General features: G+C 43.0%; 1 protein-coding gene across 1 annotated transcript in view; it reads left to right on the top strand.

The window, feature by feature from the left end:
- Positions 1–15,189, top strand: part of Maml2 (mastermind like transcriptional coactivator 2) — a 323,879-nt gene that overhangs the window by 295,387 nt on the left and 13,303 nt on the right. The window contains exon 3 of the mRNA XM_041657338.1: positions 14,916–15,119. Coding sequence (XP_041513272.1) covers positions 14,916–15,119 — 204 coding nt within the window. The remainder of the gene's footprint in view (positions 1–14,915; positions 15,120–15,189) is intronic.

The raw sequence follows: 15,189 nt of genomic DNA on the forward strand, positions 1-15,189 counted from the left end.
GCATTGGTGTTTTGCCTGCATGTATGTCTGTGTGAGGGTGTCAGATCTTGGAATTATAGACAGAGCTGCCATGTGGGTCCTGGGAATTGAACCCAGGCCCTCTGGAAAAGAAGTCAGCACTCCTAACTGCAGAGCCATCTCTCTGGCCCCTTGACATGAAATTTTTAACAAATTTTAGAACTCTGACAATAAGTGAAATAGGTAAAGATAATTTATAAAAGAACAGATAAAAATATTTCTAAAATATATGTGAACAAACAACACATATGCACACACCTTTTTTTTTCCCAAATAAATGTCTTTATTTTATTTTTGGGTTTTTGAGACTGGGTTTCTCTATAGCTTTGGAGCCTGTCCTGAAACTCACTTGGTAGACCAGGCTGGCTTCGAACTCACAGCAATCCACCTGTCTCTGTTTCCTGAGTGCTGGGATTAAAGGTGTGCACCACCATTGCCAGGCTGTACACAACTTTTTCAGATTCAGCAAGTTCACAGTTAGAAATCAAAGTGTAAATTGTTGTCCCTGTTCCTCCTATCATGTATCAATAAGACATCGATTGTGATTTTCAAGCCAAATTCTTCCTCACCGGGTTGCATAAGAGGTTGGGGGTCTGTCTTTATATTAAATCTCTCTCTTCCTCCCTCCCTCCTTTCCTCCCTTCTTCCCTTCCTTGCTCTCTCTCTCTCTCTCTCTCTCTCTCTCTCTCCTCTGTTTATTTTCCAAAACAGGGTTTCTCTTTGTAGCCCTGGCTGTCCTGGAGCTAGCTCTGTAGACCAGGCTGGCTTTAGACTCACAGAGATCCACCTGCCTCTGCCTCCCAAGTGCACCACCACTGCCTGACTGACCTTTTCTTAAAAGTTAAGGAAAAATAATTATATCTACTCTGTTTCTACTCTATTGTTGATTAGTTGGCTTATAGCATTTTATATTGGCATTTTTAAATCTTCCTTTTACTACCAAGAAGCATTTGAAGGAAGAAAAACGCAATATTTTTAAATTTAAAGCATCTTTTTTCTGGGTTGAAGTGAACTTATAAAACTATGGAATTGTGTCAAGCATTATTGCATCGTTGCTCCAGAATATATGGTCATGTGGAAGTATTGATACGGAGTGCCTAGAAGCATGATGGAATCCAACAGAACAATCTCCCGCCTTCCTCTCTCCCTCCCTCCCTCAACAAATAGATCTAGTTACAATTGTTTTTACGTCTGCAAAATACAACTTATACAGTGTTTTATAACTTGATTATAATTGTTAGTGTCAAAATGCCATTCCTCCCTTCCCTTTAACCTATCTACAGAGCAATCAGAGAACCTTAGTAAGAGCTGTTTCGACCTCAAAAACCATCAAAATGTAGCCTCTGGGGTGCTCCCATCTCTACCTGGTCTGCAGGGAGCCCACAAGTTCTTCCTTTAACATCAAGCTAGATTCTATCATGGTGGCCCAGAGACTTGTAGAGAACAAACCAATAAGTCCCAGTAGCTCCCAGCAGATTGACTCTAAATCCTCCCAAACAGGAAAGATTCATTTTTCATTTAAATATCTAAATAGAACCCATTTTCCTCAGAAAATATTCATGATCTGTAAGCAATGCAGTTTTTATTATTTTGAGACTATATTTAAATACATATCCATAAGTAAAGAAAGGCGAGATAGGTTTTCTCTGGCTATAATTAAGTGTTGATGTTATAGTGGGTCAGTACTATTAAGAAAACTTTGCAATGATAATGGGTACTGTAATTGGTTAAGACCTTATAGTTGGCAGAGGATAGATCAGAGGATAGATGAGTCCTGATGCTAACCTATGTCCCTGCTCTTGTTCAGGGAATGGCTTCCCATAACAAGCGCTTCTTAAGTCTTGGTGGGCTTGACTGATTTCCTGTCCTTGACCATCAATATTTACATGAAGGAGCTTGACCACTGTGTAACGCTGGTCCTTGAGCACATGTCCTTGAACACCGTTTTGAAGCAGCTTACCTAAAATCTTTAGGAGAGTTGGAAAATACATCAAAATAAATCACTTCATATGGAACACTGTGGGCTATTATTTGCATTTAAATAGAAACACTACATCCTTCCTTTGCTGTGACAAATGCCCGCTGCTAAATGAGTCCACACTTCTGACTTCCCTACGAAGGAACTGTATCTATCAAAGTCCTTGGTCCCCTCTAGCCGCTGAACACTTGTGGACTTGTAATGGAGTAGCCGTTTCTGTTCATCGTAAATTTGACTGCTGAAGGTATTCCCCACACGCCAACAGCCTCTTTCTGATTTTTCTGAATATAAACATAGTAAAATTGATGGAATTGCCAAACTTATCCAGAAGAGGAGTGCTTTCCCCAGGCAAAGAGAGTTCCTCTCTCTTATGAGCAAGACAGGTTAAAAATCTAAGATCATGTTAAAGTGGTGAGATTAACTGCATCTTGATGGCCGAGGAGAAAATGATGGGTCCAGCTTCCAGAAAGATGATGAAGTCAGAGAGCAAGGACTCTGTCTGGGAATGTTCAACCTGAGCTGCGTGCGGGGAGGATGATGCTGGCCTCTCTCTGTAGAGGATGGCAGTCTCCACAGGCCTGCCCTTGTCACAGACAGTGGTATTTATTTACCTGAAACCAATTGAACTACTTTCCCTACACATTAAGGCTAAGAAGCCACATTAATGCAGCCTCTAACTTTGTATCAAAACAGCTCAAAAAACCCCCGCATAGGTTTAATTAACTCTCAAAATATTCATGGGCGGCCTTTTAAACACAGAGTGCTAAAGCTAGCCTGACACCTTGAAATTGGCAACTTTTAAAAATGATGCTGACACCCAGTGGTGTAGACAAAGCCGCTTCTACCAGAGGAACACAGCAGTGAGTGCCATGGGAAAATTAGATGAACACCGTGAACCTCAGCTAAAATCCATTAAGCAAATCGGGCCCCTGGGTGAGATAATCCAGCTGTGTCTTGCTGATGCCAAAACAACCACAGTAGCTGATGTAGTTAATTTAAACATTCTTTTCAAACCGACTTTCTTTTGGTAATATGTATGTATAGGAAATAGTTGCTGTTAAGCTCCGTGATGTCCAATGCTGTGGCGTTTTGCATGCTTGGCTCAAGCTCTGCTAATCTTATGGGGAAGTAACTAGTTGTTTTTAGTTTTCTGTTTTGTTTCCCTCTCAGGATAGTTGAATAGCAATAGTTTTAAACTCTAAAAGGATCCCGTTGGCTCAAATTTAGGGATAGTTTTGATTTAAAGGTTAGATGTACACTAAATGAGCTGCTATTTGAATCGAATCAGCCACCGAGGAGTTGCAGCCAACCCAGATGTATGTTCTCCTTAGAAGTGCCCTGTGGAGCTGGAAAGCACAAAGCCGTGTAAACACTGGGGATCGCACAGCGTATCAGTCTTTCCGCATTCTCTCCAGATCAGCAGTTAGGCACATAAGCCACAAATGTTTACCCCATTGAAAAACGGCTGGGCAGTTACAGTTCCAATCGAGAATCTGCTTCCAGTTACAAGTAACAGAACCCGATGCAACCAACCTACCCCAAATTGCTGAGAAATGGGGGTTACCAAGATCATGTCCATCTGTACTGTGGAATTTACATTCGTGGCTTTCTTGGTGAGCAGAGCGATGTCTCTAGGATCTTTTCTTGAGCAACAACCAGCACACTGGATGTGATAGCCACCTTTGGTGTTTGCAATTTTACTGAGAGCTTTCAGTATTTGTGTTACTTTCTTAATATTTGGGTAACTCTGTGAATTGTGCTCTAAGTGAAGCTGATCTGATTTTTAGTCAAATACATACCTGTTACTTATTTGACAATTTCCAATTTGTGGGAAATATTCTCTCAAAGAGAGAGAGAGAGAGAGAGAGAGAGAGAGAGAGAGAGAGAGAGATCCCTAATCCTATTACTCAACATTAAATGTATTTTAAAATTCTCACTGTTCTTCTTTTCTAGAGTTGTAGCTACAAAGTAACAGCAGAGTAGACAACTATGCAACTGATTTGATCAAAACTAGCTAGAAAATATAAGACCAAAACACCCTTGACCTTCCTCATTGTTTGAGTAGACTTTTTATTCAAGGTTATCGTTTGTCTAAAATGCTACTCTAGTACCCTGCTGATAGAAATGTATTTGTAACATTTGCATACGTAAGACTTAGTAAATAACCTGATTTTCTGGAAACTGATTCAAGAGAAATCTCCACTCTTTTGAAGTGGGTCCCTTAGAGTCTTAAGAACTGGCTTATTTGAAGCGCTTAGTGGCTTGTCTCCTAATCCAGAGAAAACTTCAGTGCTACTTGTAACAGAGAACACATGGCTCCTTCCTAATGTCCTGTGTGGCCATAGCAACAAAGCCCTCAAAGATTATCAAAGACACTGTAGAACATGAAGACATAGACCAGTCAGTGTGCAATGCTTGTGCCTCTGGGGTTCTTTGGTAATAAACAGAACCATGACAATGAATAGATCCTCCATTTCTCTTAAGAGGAGAGACGTTACAATGTGTAGATTGAGATTTGTTTTGTACATTTTAATACAGAATGGAGAATCAAAGCTTAAGAGTTATCCCTAGGAAACTGTTGTTTTGTTTTGTTTGTTTGTTTTTATACAGAACCAAAGAAAAGAAAGATAGACATGATAGATATTTTTAAAAATCGCTTAAGAAGTTAGTACCAGAGCTACACAATTCTACATTGTGCTTTCTGGCATTCATGTGTGTGAATATGTCTGGCATTCTGTCTATACATTTTTCTAGCATTTTCATTACAAGCCTCCATTCATTTATGAAAGGAAAGAAACACTTTTTTTTACCCCACCTAAATCAACCCATTATTTGATTAAAAGCAAGAGCTTTTGTTTTGTTTTGTTTTAATTTTGTTTGTTTTGTTTCTTTGTTTTCAATTTTTGTTTGTTTGGGGGTTTGTTTTGTTTTTGTTTCTTTTGGTTTTGTTTTGTTTTCTTTTTTCTTTGATTTTTTCTTTTCTTTCTTTTTTTTTTTTTGAGACAGAGTTTCTCTATGTAGACCCCACTGTCCTGGAATTCACTCTGCAAACCAGGTTGACCTTGAACTCACTGAGATCTGCCTGCCTCTGCCCTCTGCCTCCTAAGTGATGGAATTAAAGGTGTGTGCGCACCACCAGTGCCCACCAAGAGAGTCAAGAGCTTTGCATGCCAAGTTGTTAAATCATATTTACCACTCAGCTGAGAAATAGACATTGAATCGTTTTCTCGCAGTGGTATTTACTGTTCCCTTTATCGAGTATAATTAAAATTTCAACTATTCTGCCATACTAAAATTTAAAGATTATAATCTAAACTCCACATCTTAAGTTGGAAAGCAAAGCACAAGGTCATAATGAAAGACTAAAATTAATAAAGTTCATAGGTTGTAGGAACAGACTCCTCAAAGAAAGTACTTATGTATAAGAATATACAAAGTGTGAGCTGATAATAGTTAAAAATAAATGTTAGCTTTCCCTCGGTGCCTGGTGCGTTTGTGAGGCACTGTTCAAACGCTGCAAACCCGTCACTTACAAAAGCTATGAAGTCCATCGCTCTTGATTCTGGAGCCTGAGGAGTCTAAAGTCAAGGAACTGGCATGGGTGTCTGCTGAGGGAGGCCTCTCATTGGTGGTTCTTTCCCTCAGGCAGACAGAAGAAGGCAGGATGGACAGAGACAGTTCCTGTGAGAAGGGGCTCTAGCCTTTTCCCGAGGGTGGGACCCCCACAGTTCTATCATCTTAGACGGCCTTCCTCCTAATACCACCATAAGGATAAAGTTTCAGTGTGAGTTTTGGAGGTTTACTCAGCCACAGAAAACACTGACAGTGCTGGCTGGGAGTGGTGGCACACGTCTGTTATTCAGAATTCAGGAGGTAGAGGAGACAGAAGGACTGGAGTTCAAGGTCAGGTTGAGCTACATAGTGAATATAAGAACAACCTGGGCTTCATGAGAACCCAGTTTAAAAAAAAATAGAAAAAGAAATACAAAAAGAGGTTGAAGAGATGGCACAGCTGTTAAGAGCAACAGCTGTCCTTCCAAAGACCTGGGTTCAATTCCCTTACTCACAGTGAACTGTAACACAGTACCGGAAAATACAATGACCAAATGGGACAAAACACCCACACACATAAAATGAAATGAAAACAACCCCCCAAAACATTACATTCCTTATGAGGCAAAGACTGTAACTGGTGTGATTGTGGAGACCCACAGCAATCATTTGAGCCATCATTATTTACGGGTATAACATCAGGGCCATTTGTGTGATACAGTCTACCAGTGACAAAATTGCCCACGTATGCAACTTCCCAGTCTTGTTTCATTTGGTAGGAGCTGTACTGATAACGTTTAGCTCTATTAAGTGAACGAGACTGAGTGTTTATTGCTTGGAGGTGTTTAGCTGGTATTTACATACTTTAGTTGGTTGTCATGTAGCTAAATGATGTTCAGTGACTGTCAGGTTAATTTAAGCAGAGATATTAATGCCTCTCTGAGGTTGAATGCATACAAGAACTTTATTCACTGTGTGCTCTTTGGTCTTTAAATTGTCCTGGTGATATTGCTACCCCCATCCAGCTTGTTGAAAGTGGAGTTGGGATTTCATCCGGTTATGTCTGCTCTCCAGTTTTCAAATGGCTCTTAGAACATGGGGATATTTTCTAAACATTCTGTACATTACCAAGCTCATTCACCTTTTAGAACAAGTTTTTTTTAATCTCCTCCTTGGAGATAAAATTGGAATAATAGTTAAAATGTCATTACGGAAGGGGCTAAATGAGCTGTCAAGCCTGGGTTTCTAGTTTGCAAACACTGACACCTTCCAATGGGAGTAGTTATTTCAGAGGGCAGGCTATGGCTGTACTCACGGCTCCCCTGCTGTAGGAAATGCAAGCTCCCTTATCTCCTACCCTCCAGGTCTTTCACAGGGCCTCTCTGTGGGAGCACACCCCTTTGTAAACACTGGGATTAAGAATTTGGACCTAACTCCTCATTCTGGGTCTCCTTGTCCAGCCTTAACATGTTGCTTAGACTTACTGCAGCTTGATGTGCCATTTTTTACTGATACTCATAGGAGACCTGGCCTTTCCTAAAGAGAAACAGTGGGAGTAAGTTGGGAACCAGGGCAGGGGAGGGGGGCCCCCGAGGGAGAGATTGAAAGGAGGGAAGGAGGGAAACCTGAAGCTGGGATGTAAAATAAATAAATAAACAAAATTATTTAAAAAATAAAAATAAGCCGGGCGGTGGTGGCGCACCGGAGGAAGAGGAGGAAGAGGCAGGCGGATCTCTGGGAGTTCAAGGCCAGCCTGGTCTACAAGAGCTAGTTCTGGGACAGGCACCAAAGCTTTCTTGAAAAACAAAAATAAAATAAAATAAAAAATAAAAATAGAAGAACTTGTCTCCACCCTTGCCTTTCCCTTCTGCTAGTTCCCTGGGGATCACTGAGGAGAATCGGCACTCTGACAAATTATGTCTGTGTCTTACGACAGGAAGCCCATCTGAACTGTTTCCTTGTTCATTTGTGTACATTTTTAAAATCAAGACCCTTTTATAGGAGCCCACTGTGCCCAGGACTAGGGACGATCCTGATGAACACCGCAGCCATCTGAGCACACTGCTAGAAGACGAACAGGCATATACCAAGGAGCCACTGTGCTACTGGGAGATAAACACTGTGGCCCAGGCTAGTGCCGTCTGTCTCAGACACAGAAGAACCTCGCCTGCCTCAGCCTTGGGGAGCCAGAAGGGACTTCCTGATAAACATTTGAGTTGAGCCTAGGAAAAGTTAGCATCAGTTGGGAGAGAGAAACAGAGAAGAAATGTTCCAGACAGATGGGACCATTATGCTTTGATTGGGAAATATCCCCAATAGGCTGGCTCTGTGTTTAAATACCTAGTCAGTGGCTGGCAGTGTCCGTAAGATACATCGTTATGCTCAAAAACAAATATTGTGCCTTTAGGGGATTTGCACACTTCCTGAAACAGTAGATGAAGCTGTTGGTTGCTGTTGTGGAGATGAGAGGAGGGCAGAAATGGTAGCTCTGCAAAATCTTCACAGCATCACAACAAAACACTGCTCTAGAGACAGAGAGCTGAAGGCCAAGCTGGAGAGCAGACATCTCGGGCCCACCACAAAGAGCCCTTCTGAGGCTGAAGAATTTCTCATTTAAGCAAATTGTCTCATTCCTTCCCCCGAGTGAGCACATTTTTCCCACTCCGCCCTGACCCGCTGATGTTCTGCTCCTGGCCACAGTCCAGCCCAAAGCAGCCTCCTCATGGAGCTGTTCTCACAGCCAATCCATAATAGGTGTCCACCCCAAAGCTAAAAATAAGTTCAGTGTCCTGGTGACTTGAAAATTAGCTAATATCTGAAGGAAGCCTCGTTTCCATCGACGAAACCAAGGAGACCACAAGTGCAGGCTCAGAGTTTTCCTGCTGAGTGGAGGGGATAGGGCGTGTTGGAGGGCTAAGGAGGAAAAGCATCCTCCTCCTGAACTACCTCAGAGGACAAAGGAAAATGCTAAGTTCAATACATTCCCCTTCCTTGTCAAACTCCTCCAACACCCCCCCCCCCACACACACACACACAAACCTCTCATTTCCATCAGGCAAGCTGCAAATCTCTTAAGCAAATGAATCTTTTCTTATTTTAGATTAAAAAAAAATGACGTGTGTGTGTGTGTGCCTGCATGAGTTTATGTGTACCATGTGTGTGCCCATGTGTGCACATGTGTGCCCATGTGCCCCAGTGTGTACATGTGCCATGTGCATATGTGTGCCCTTGGAAACCAGAAGAGGGTGTCGGGTCCCCTCGAGCTGGAATTACAGCTGGTTGTGAATAGCCCGGTGTATGCTAGGAACTGAATTCAGGTCCTTTGCAAGAGCAGCAAGTGCCCTCAACCACTGAGCCATCTCTTCAGTCAGTGGGTATTTTATGTAATACATTTCCCAGGATTTAGGTATTCTTCATCTTTTGGTTAGATGTGTGATCTTGTCTAATTAAATTCCTTAAGGTTTTGAGACAAAGTCTTCACCTAAAATGTGGAGTTGGGCAAAGTTTCTAAGTATCTTCCATTGCCAACATGTGCCATGGGTGCTGAAGAAGGGTAGTGATGGCGCTAACACACTGTGGTGGCGGAACTTAAAAGACTTGGCTTCTAGCATCACTTGCTGGCATAGGTAAATGGTAAAAAACATTTTCTGTTAAGGTCAAATAGTAAATGTTTGGGTCTTTGTAAGTCACGAGATTTCAGCCACAACTCTTGAGCTCTCATTATAATGTGAAGGCCGCTACAAACTGTTTGCTCTTTTTTTTGAAACACAATGTCATCAGAACAGGGACGCACACTCTCACTTGCATACTGTTCGTACACCAAACAGCCGAGTGGCCAGTGGGATGTGGTGTGCCCTCTGTGTCATTTGCTGACCCTTGAAACTAAGCCCTGAAGTCCCTAACCTGAGAAGGGAGTGAGTTGTCCCTTTGGTTCTTCGGTTTCCAAACTCCATCCCAGGCAGTTTCTGAGAAACCTCTCTGCCACCTTTGTACTGTGTCAAACACGGGCCCTTTAATCACTTCAGCTGCCCACAGCCACCTCGTCACGTATAAGCCCAAATAAACGACTTGAAGGAGCAGGCTTGCAGCGAGCGTGAACCCAAAAGAAACAGCTCGGGCAGCTAGTTTCTCAGGCAGAGCGATGAAGAAATGGCTTTATCAGCGAGCAGAGCTGAAGACACATAGCCCCGGGGAATAGTTGAGCAGTCCGGTCACTGAGCCAGGGAAAGCAAGAAGGGAGGAGAGAGGAAAGATAGATTGAATGGCAAAGCAGTCTGTGAGCTCTACTGTACCAGCCGGCCCAGCTGGGTACTTTATCTTGAATTTGCTTTGCAAATTGCAGATGCCTAGCTCTGGAAGCCAAGAAAAAGAAAGGGTGTCATCCCAGCCAAAATCCTCCCAGGGGTCTCTAGTAACTCGGAGGACTTGGTTTGTGAGGGAAAATCATTAAATATCCTCCTTGTGAATTAGAGACACAGAGAGCCATTTTATTTGGATGCATAGACTAACAATATTCTTCAGTTATTTTTAAATAAAGGAGAACAATGCTTATTTTAAGTTTTAGGTCCTCTGTAAAGTTGTTGTGTGTCTGTGCATCTCACAAAACTGTTTTAACAGTGGCTAAATCCAGTAAACCCTCCCATCTCAACCGCCTGTCAAGGAACTGGTGGATTCTTTGATTTGCTGTCTTCTGACATGTCTAATACAACCACCTCCTGCCTTTGGCTGAAGTCAGTCCTCCCCGACAGACAGATTCCTTGTTTCACATTGAAACAATAACCGCACCATTTTTATTTTGTAGCATCTTTTAGGAAGGTTACTCAAGTGTCGGCCACAATATACTGAGATTCTTTGGTAAAGTAGGATCCATTTGCCAAGGTTCACCTCTAATTCTCAATCCTAAGATTTCTTCATACAAACTGTTTTGTTAATTATTCTAAATTGAGGCCTCAGAACTACACAAAGAACTATAGCAGCTAAGGAAAGCTGGGGTGGGAGAGGTGGTTCTCCCCAAGGAAGAGCTCGCCAAGTAGTACCAGTACCAAATTGTCATCCCAGAAAATATGTACACAAGTGAAATTATAAAGACACAACAGGTTATATTTAGGAGCATGTATGTATCTACAAATACATATAAGAATGTAATTCGATAACAATTGCTGAAAAAAAGAGGTCATGGAATTTGAAGTTGAGAGGGGAAGGGCATAAGGGAGGATTTGGAGGGAGGCAAGGGGAGGGGGAAATATAATTAAATTATAATCTCAAAAAATTAAAGTAGAAATATAATATATTTATATGTATGTATTCTAAAGCTGGATGTGGGAGTACACGTCTATCATCTTAATATACATATGCACCATGGGTATGAAAACCTATGACTATATATTAAGTGGAAATGAAGACAGGGTAGGTTAGCATCAAACACTAGAGCTGAAAACAGAAAAAAACATAAATGAAAGATAGCTTGAGTTAATTCTGTTAATCAGCTGTGTGTTTGTTTCTTGTCACCAGATCACTCTTTGATTTCAGTTTCTCTAGAATCTTGGTCTTTCTATGATAGAAAACACTACGTCAATGGAAAGGCATGAGTCACACAAGCACACACATGTACACACAGTGTCATGGATTTTGGGTGTGTGCCAACTTCACCATGACTTTCATTTGCCCTCCAGAGGGAAAGTTGTACCGGTGGAGGGAGAACCAGGTGACTTGTACGATGCTGAGTTCTCCGCTGCCGAATGTAGGAGAAGCAGCAAGCCTGGATGTGGAAACCAAAGCCAATGCACTGGAGCATATTTTTCTTTCAAAATATTTTATGTACTGAAGTTTGCACAACATCTTGGCAATGAAGGCATGTCTGTGAAGGAGGTGTCTTGTGTTTCACAGCTAACATAAGGGCAGAAAATGTGACAGCAGCTAAATGTGACTTCAGTCACACACTGCAAGAACGTGCAAGGGTGCCGTGGTTCAAAGGTGAAAAGTCTACAACATTCCAGAAGAACATGTCTCTCCCTCTTCCCACCACACCAGGGCATGTCTCTCTACCCCAGCACTAGCTTCGGATTTGGACAACACTTGAGACTCTAGGGAAAAGGGTCCCAGAATATTTTTGGTATTGTCTAGGAATGAAACTAAATTTAGAACAGTCCATCTGTTCGATTAGCGAGAAAAAGAGCTGCATTTCCTTGGCGTGCACATCCTTTATAAATCTCGGGGATGGGTGCTGTTCCAGATCTCTCTGGAAATTATTTTGAAGCTCACCAGTTCTGCCAGCACCAAACACGCTGTCCATCTCTTTTCTTTTGCTTTTTCTTAACCATATTTTATTCATTCTTTGAAAGTTGCATACATTAATGCAGGGTAGTTTGTTCCTATCCATCAACCACTTCCTTCCAGCGTCCCTTAGTGCCCCCATCCATTGCCCCAAACCTCATGTTTTCCTTTTTTGTGCTATTAATAAGACTCTGAGTCCAATTAGAACTGCCCATTGTTCATGGGTGAGGGACCATGCACTGGGCATGGACCACTTCCCAGTGTACACTGTAAGCTCATGTGTAAGCGGAGGGTGCATGCATAGGTGTTCCGTCTGGTTAAGACTGAACTCTGCATCTCTGGTAAGGTCGTCACAGAACACCTTTCAGTGGCCTGTGAGGCCTGACTTGTTTGCTTGAAAAGTAAAAGATGAAAATCAAAATGCACTCTCATTAGGAGCCAAGAGTGGCCATCGTGGTTGGCCTTCCTGGGAGCCAGTCTTTTGACTATACGCTCTTGTTCTCACAGGACTCTGCGATGTCACCGCCTCAGAACCATCATCATTGTCCCTGTTTCCATTCTACAGATGAGGAAAGCTAATTCACTTCTACTGGAACTTGTACCTAATAAATGCCAGAACCAGGGCCTGGACTGGCATGGCCATTCCCTAGAACTCCTTTCTAGTCCCCGGTAAAGCCGTTCAAAGAGATCAAAAAGTCTTTTAGATTTTTCTACCTGTTTGTCAATCATTTCCTTTCAACATAAAATATTTTCTCTCAAAACCTTGCATAAAAATTCAGTTTATCTCTTAGAAAAGATTGTTTGGGTTGAAATAGTGCAGAGGTCTAACGGCTGCTTCCCGAGCAATCTCTCTCAGCTCGGCTCCTTCCACCGTCAGTCCCGACAGCTCTGACACTCCTCAGCTGTCTCTTTCCTCCCACCACAGGCTCTGCTTTCCTCTCTGAGGAGCCCCGAAGTTTCAGCCCCCACCTGCACCCCCACCTCCCACCCCTGCATATTTCCTCCTCTGCTTTCCTCCCAAGACATTTGACTCCCAGATCTCGCTCCGTGTCCCTATACCAGGGACATTCCTAGTGGCTTGAAAGACACACCACGGGAGAAAGGGACTCCCATGGGCCATATGGAAAGAGGGGCCACATCATACACAAGATGACCATTTGGTGAATGGCTCATACAAAGTTCTTTCTTCGGTGTCTACTGACTGCAGTTGAGAGGCAGCATTCTCAGTCCAGCTGACCTGGCTTCAAACCTTCCTCCACTCTCGCCCTTGCAACTCCAGGGTCTCCCTCAGCTCAGATATCTCATTTTCAAAATTGAGATGAAAACACAAGTTCTTGCTCGTTTTTTTGGGAGGATTGGATAAATGTCGGAAAACCCAGAATGCTGCGACTGTTCTATGCGTTAAGTTTGAGCATGTGGTTGTCCTTATTATTCTAGACCCTTGGCTGTGGGGGCAGCTGTTAGGACCACATTTCCTATGCACTGTATTTCAGACCAGCAGCTTTTCTACTCCTTTAGTGCTTAGTGGCTAACATTTTTAAAAATGAAATAAAGAAGCTAATTCACTCTAGGACTCAGACTTCGTGACAGTTCCTGTTCTGGTCTGCTGTAAGCACATGCTGTACAGCTGGGGATGAAGGGTTGGACTGGCCTCTAAGGCACCGTAAGCATGAGCTGGCATATATGCAAAGCGACCCACCTCCCAGAACCGTAAACATGAGCTGGCATATATGCAAAGCGACCCACCTCCCAGAACCGTCAACATGAGCTGGCATATTCGCAAAGTGACCCACCTCCCAGAACCCTGTCATCTATGGATAAGGATTTTTGATGTTGTGCTTCTTTTACATAACCTAAATTTTTATTTTATAATGTTTTCTTTGTTGTGGCTTGTATTTTATTCTTTGAGGCTCAGTCTCCTGAATGCCAGACTGGCCTCACACTTAATCTATCAGAGGATGACTTTGAACCCATGGTCCCCTAACCACTACCTTCTGAGAGCTGGGATTACAAGAATATGGCATTATGCTTAGGTTGACTTTGTAATTCCTGACCTTTGTACATATGAGCATCTTCCAACCCTTGGTTAGATATGGACCTCCAAGGGGTCTACGATTTCTAGTTTCCTTGGAACCCTACTAGAACACAGCTCTGTTGATGTTCGAGTCCCCTCTGTGAGCTGTGATTACACAAAGCTACAGCATGTCTGACTCTGGTGGGGCTCCATGGCATCTCTCTGACTCCACCCTCTTCTCCCAGCATTCAGCCTTGCTTTCCCCGCCTACCTAAGTTCTGCCTTATCAACAGGCCACGGCAGTTTCTTTATTCATTAATGGTAATCACAGCACACAGGGGCCTCCCACATCATCTCTGTGATTATTTTGGGGCTGAGCAGTCGGGAACTAACTAGTGGCTTCCTCCAACACTCTGTATACATTTCACTGGGAAACGATGATATTTCACAGGGTTGAGCTCCGTTTCCGGCAGGGTGCTAATCTACCAATGGTGGAAAACTAGTAGAGTCCTCAGATCAGCGTGGTGATTCACTGGTATCCAATGTTGCCTGGTATGTGCCGTGACTCTCCTTGCCATTGCCAGTGAATAGGGTGTCCCCTTAGCATAAACTGCCACTAAATTCCCGAGTCTCTGAGTAAAAAGACACATGCCTCATGTGCAGAATGGCTATTCAGCTTTTAAACACATAGTTGGAAACCATTTTTATTATAGGACCAGAAACAACAAATGCACACGGGCCTTAGAAATGGCTTTTACTTCCGAGCTGTTGAAGGCATCACTGTATGTTCCCCTAGTAGTTTTCTTTGAAGTTCCATGAACACCTCCTGGAATGAGGAGACTCTGCCCTAAGAGTCAGATGGGAGTTTATCCAGGGACCACCCTTCACCTACCTGCTCTGTTTTCTGCGTTAGGAAACGATTTTGTCTGTGTTTCAAAAGCCATTCTCCAGATGTCCAGCCCATTAACCAAACTTGTTCTCCGGCAGGGTGAAAATGTTTGCCATCTAAGCTTTACATCCTGTGCTCCTTGTGTCTTGTTTAACTCACAGTAGCTCCCCCTTCTCCTTTCTCTTCTGCAGGATCAACACACTGTGGTAGGCCAGAACACAGGCCCCAGTCCAAGTCCCAACTCCTGCTCGAATCCAAACACGGCAAGTGGTTTCATGAACTCCCAGCAGTCTCTGCTGAATCAGCAAATGATGGGGAAGAAACAGACCCTGCACAGGCCAGCCATGGAGCCCAAGCAACAGCTCCTCCTCCAGCAGCAGATGCTGGCTGATTCGGTAAAGCTACCTCCTAGCTTCTCTGTGTGACTTCTTGACCTTGGAGATGTGACACGCCCTTCTGTGTCTC

Source organism: Microtus oregoni, unplaced genomic scaffold (assembly GCF_018167655.1).
Source record: "Microtus oregoni isolate MIOR12 unplaced genomic scaffold, Mior012 000008F_ref0000371, whole genome shotgun sequence".
Taxonomy (NCBI): domain Eukaryota; kingdom Metazoa; phylum Chordata; class Mammalia; order Rodentia; family Cricetidae; genus Microtus; species Microtus oregoni.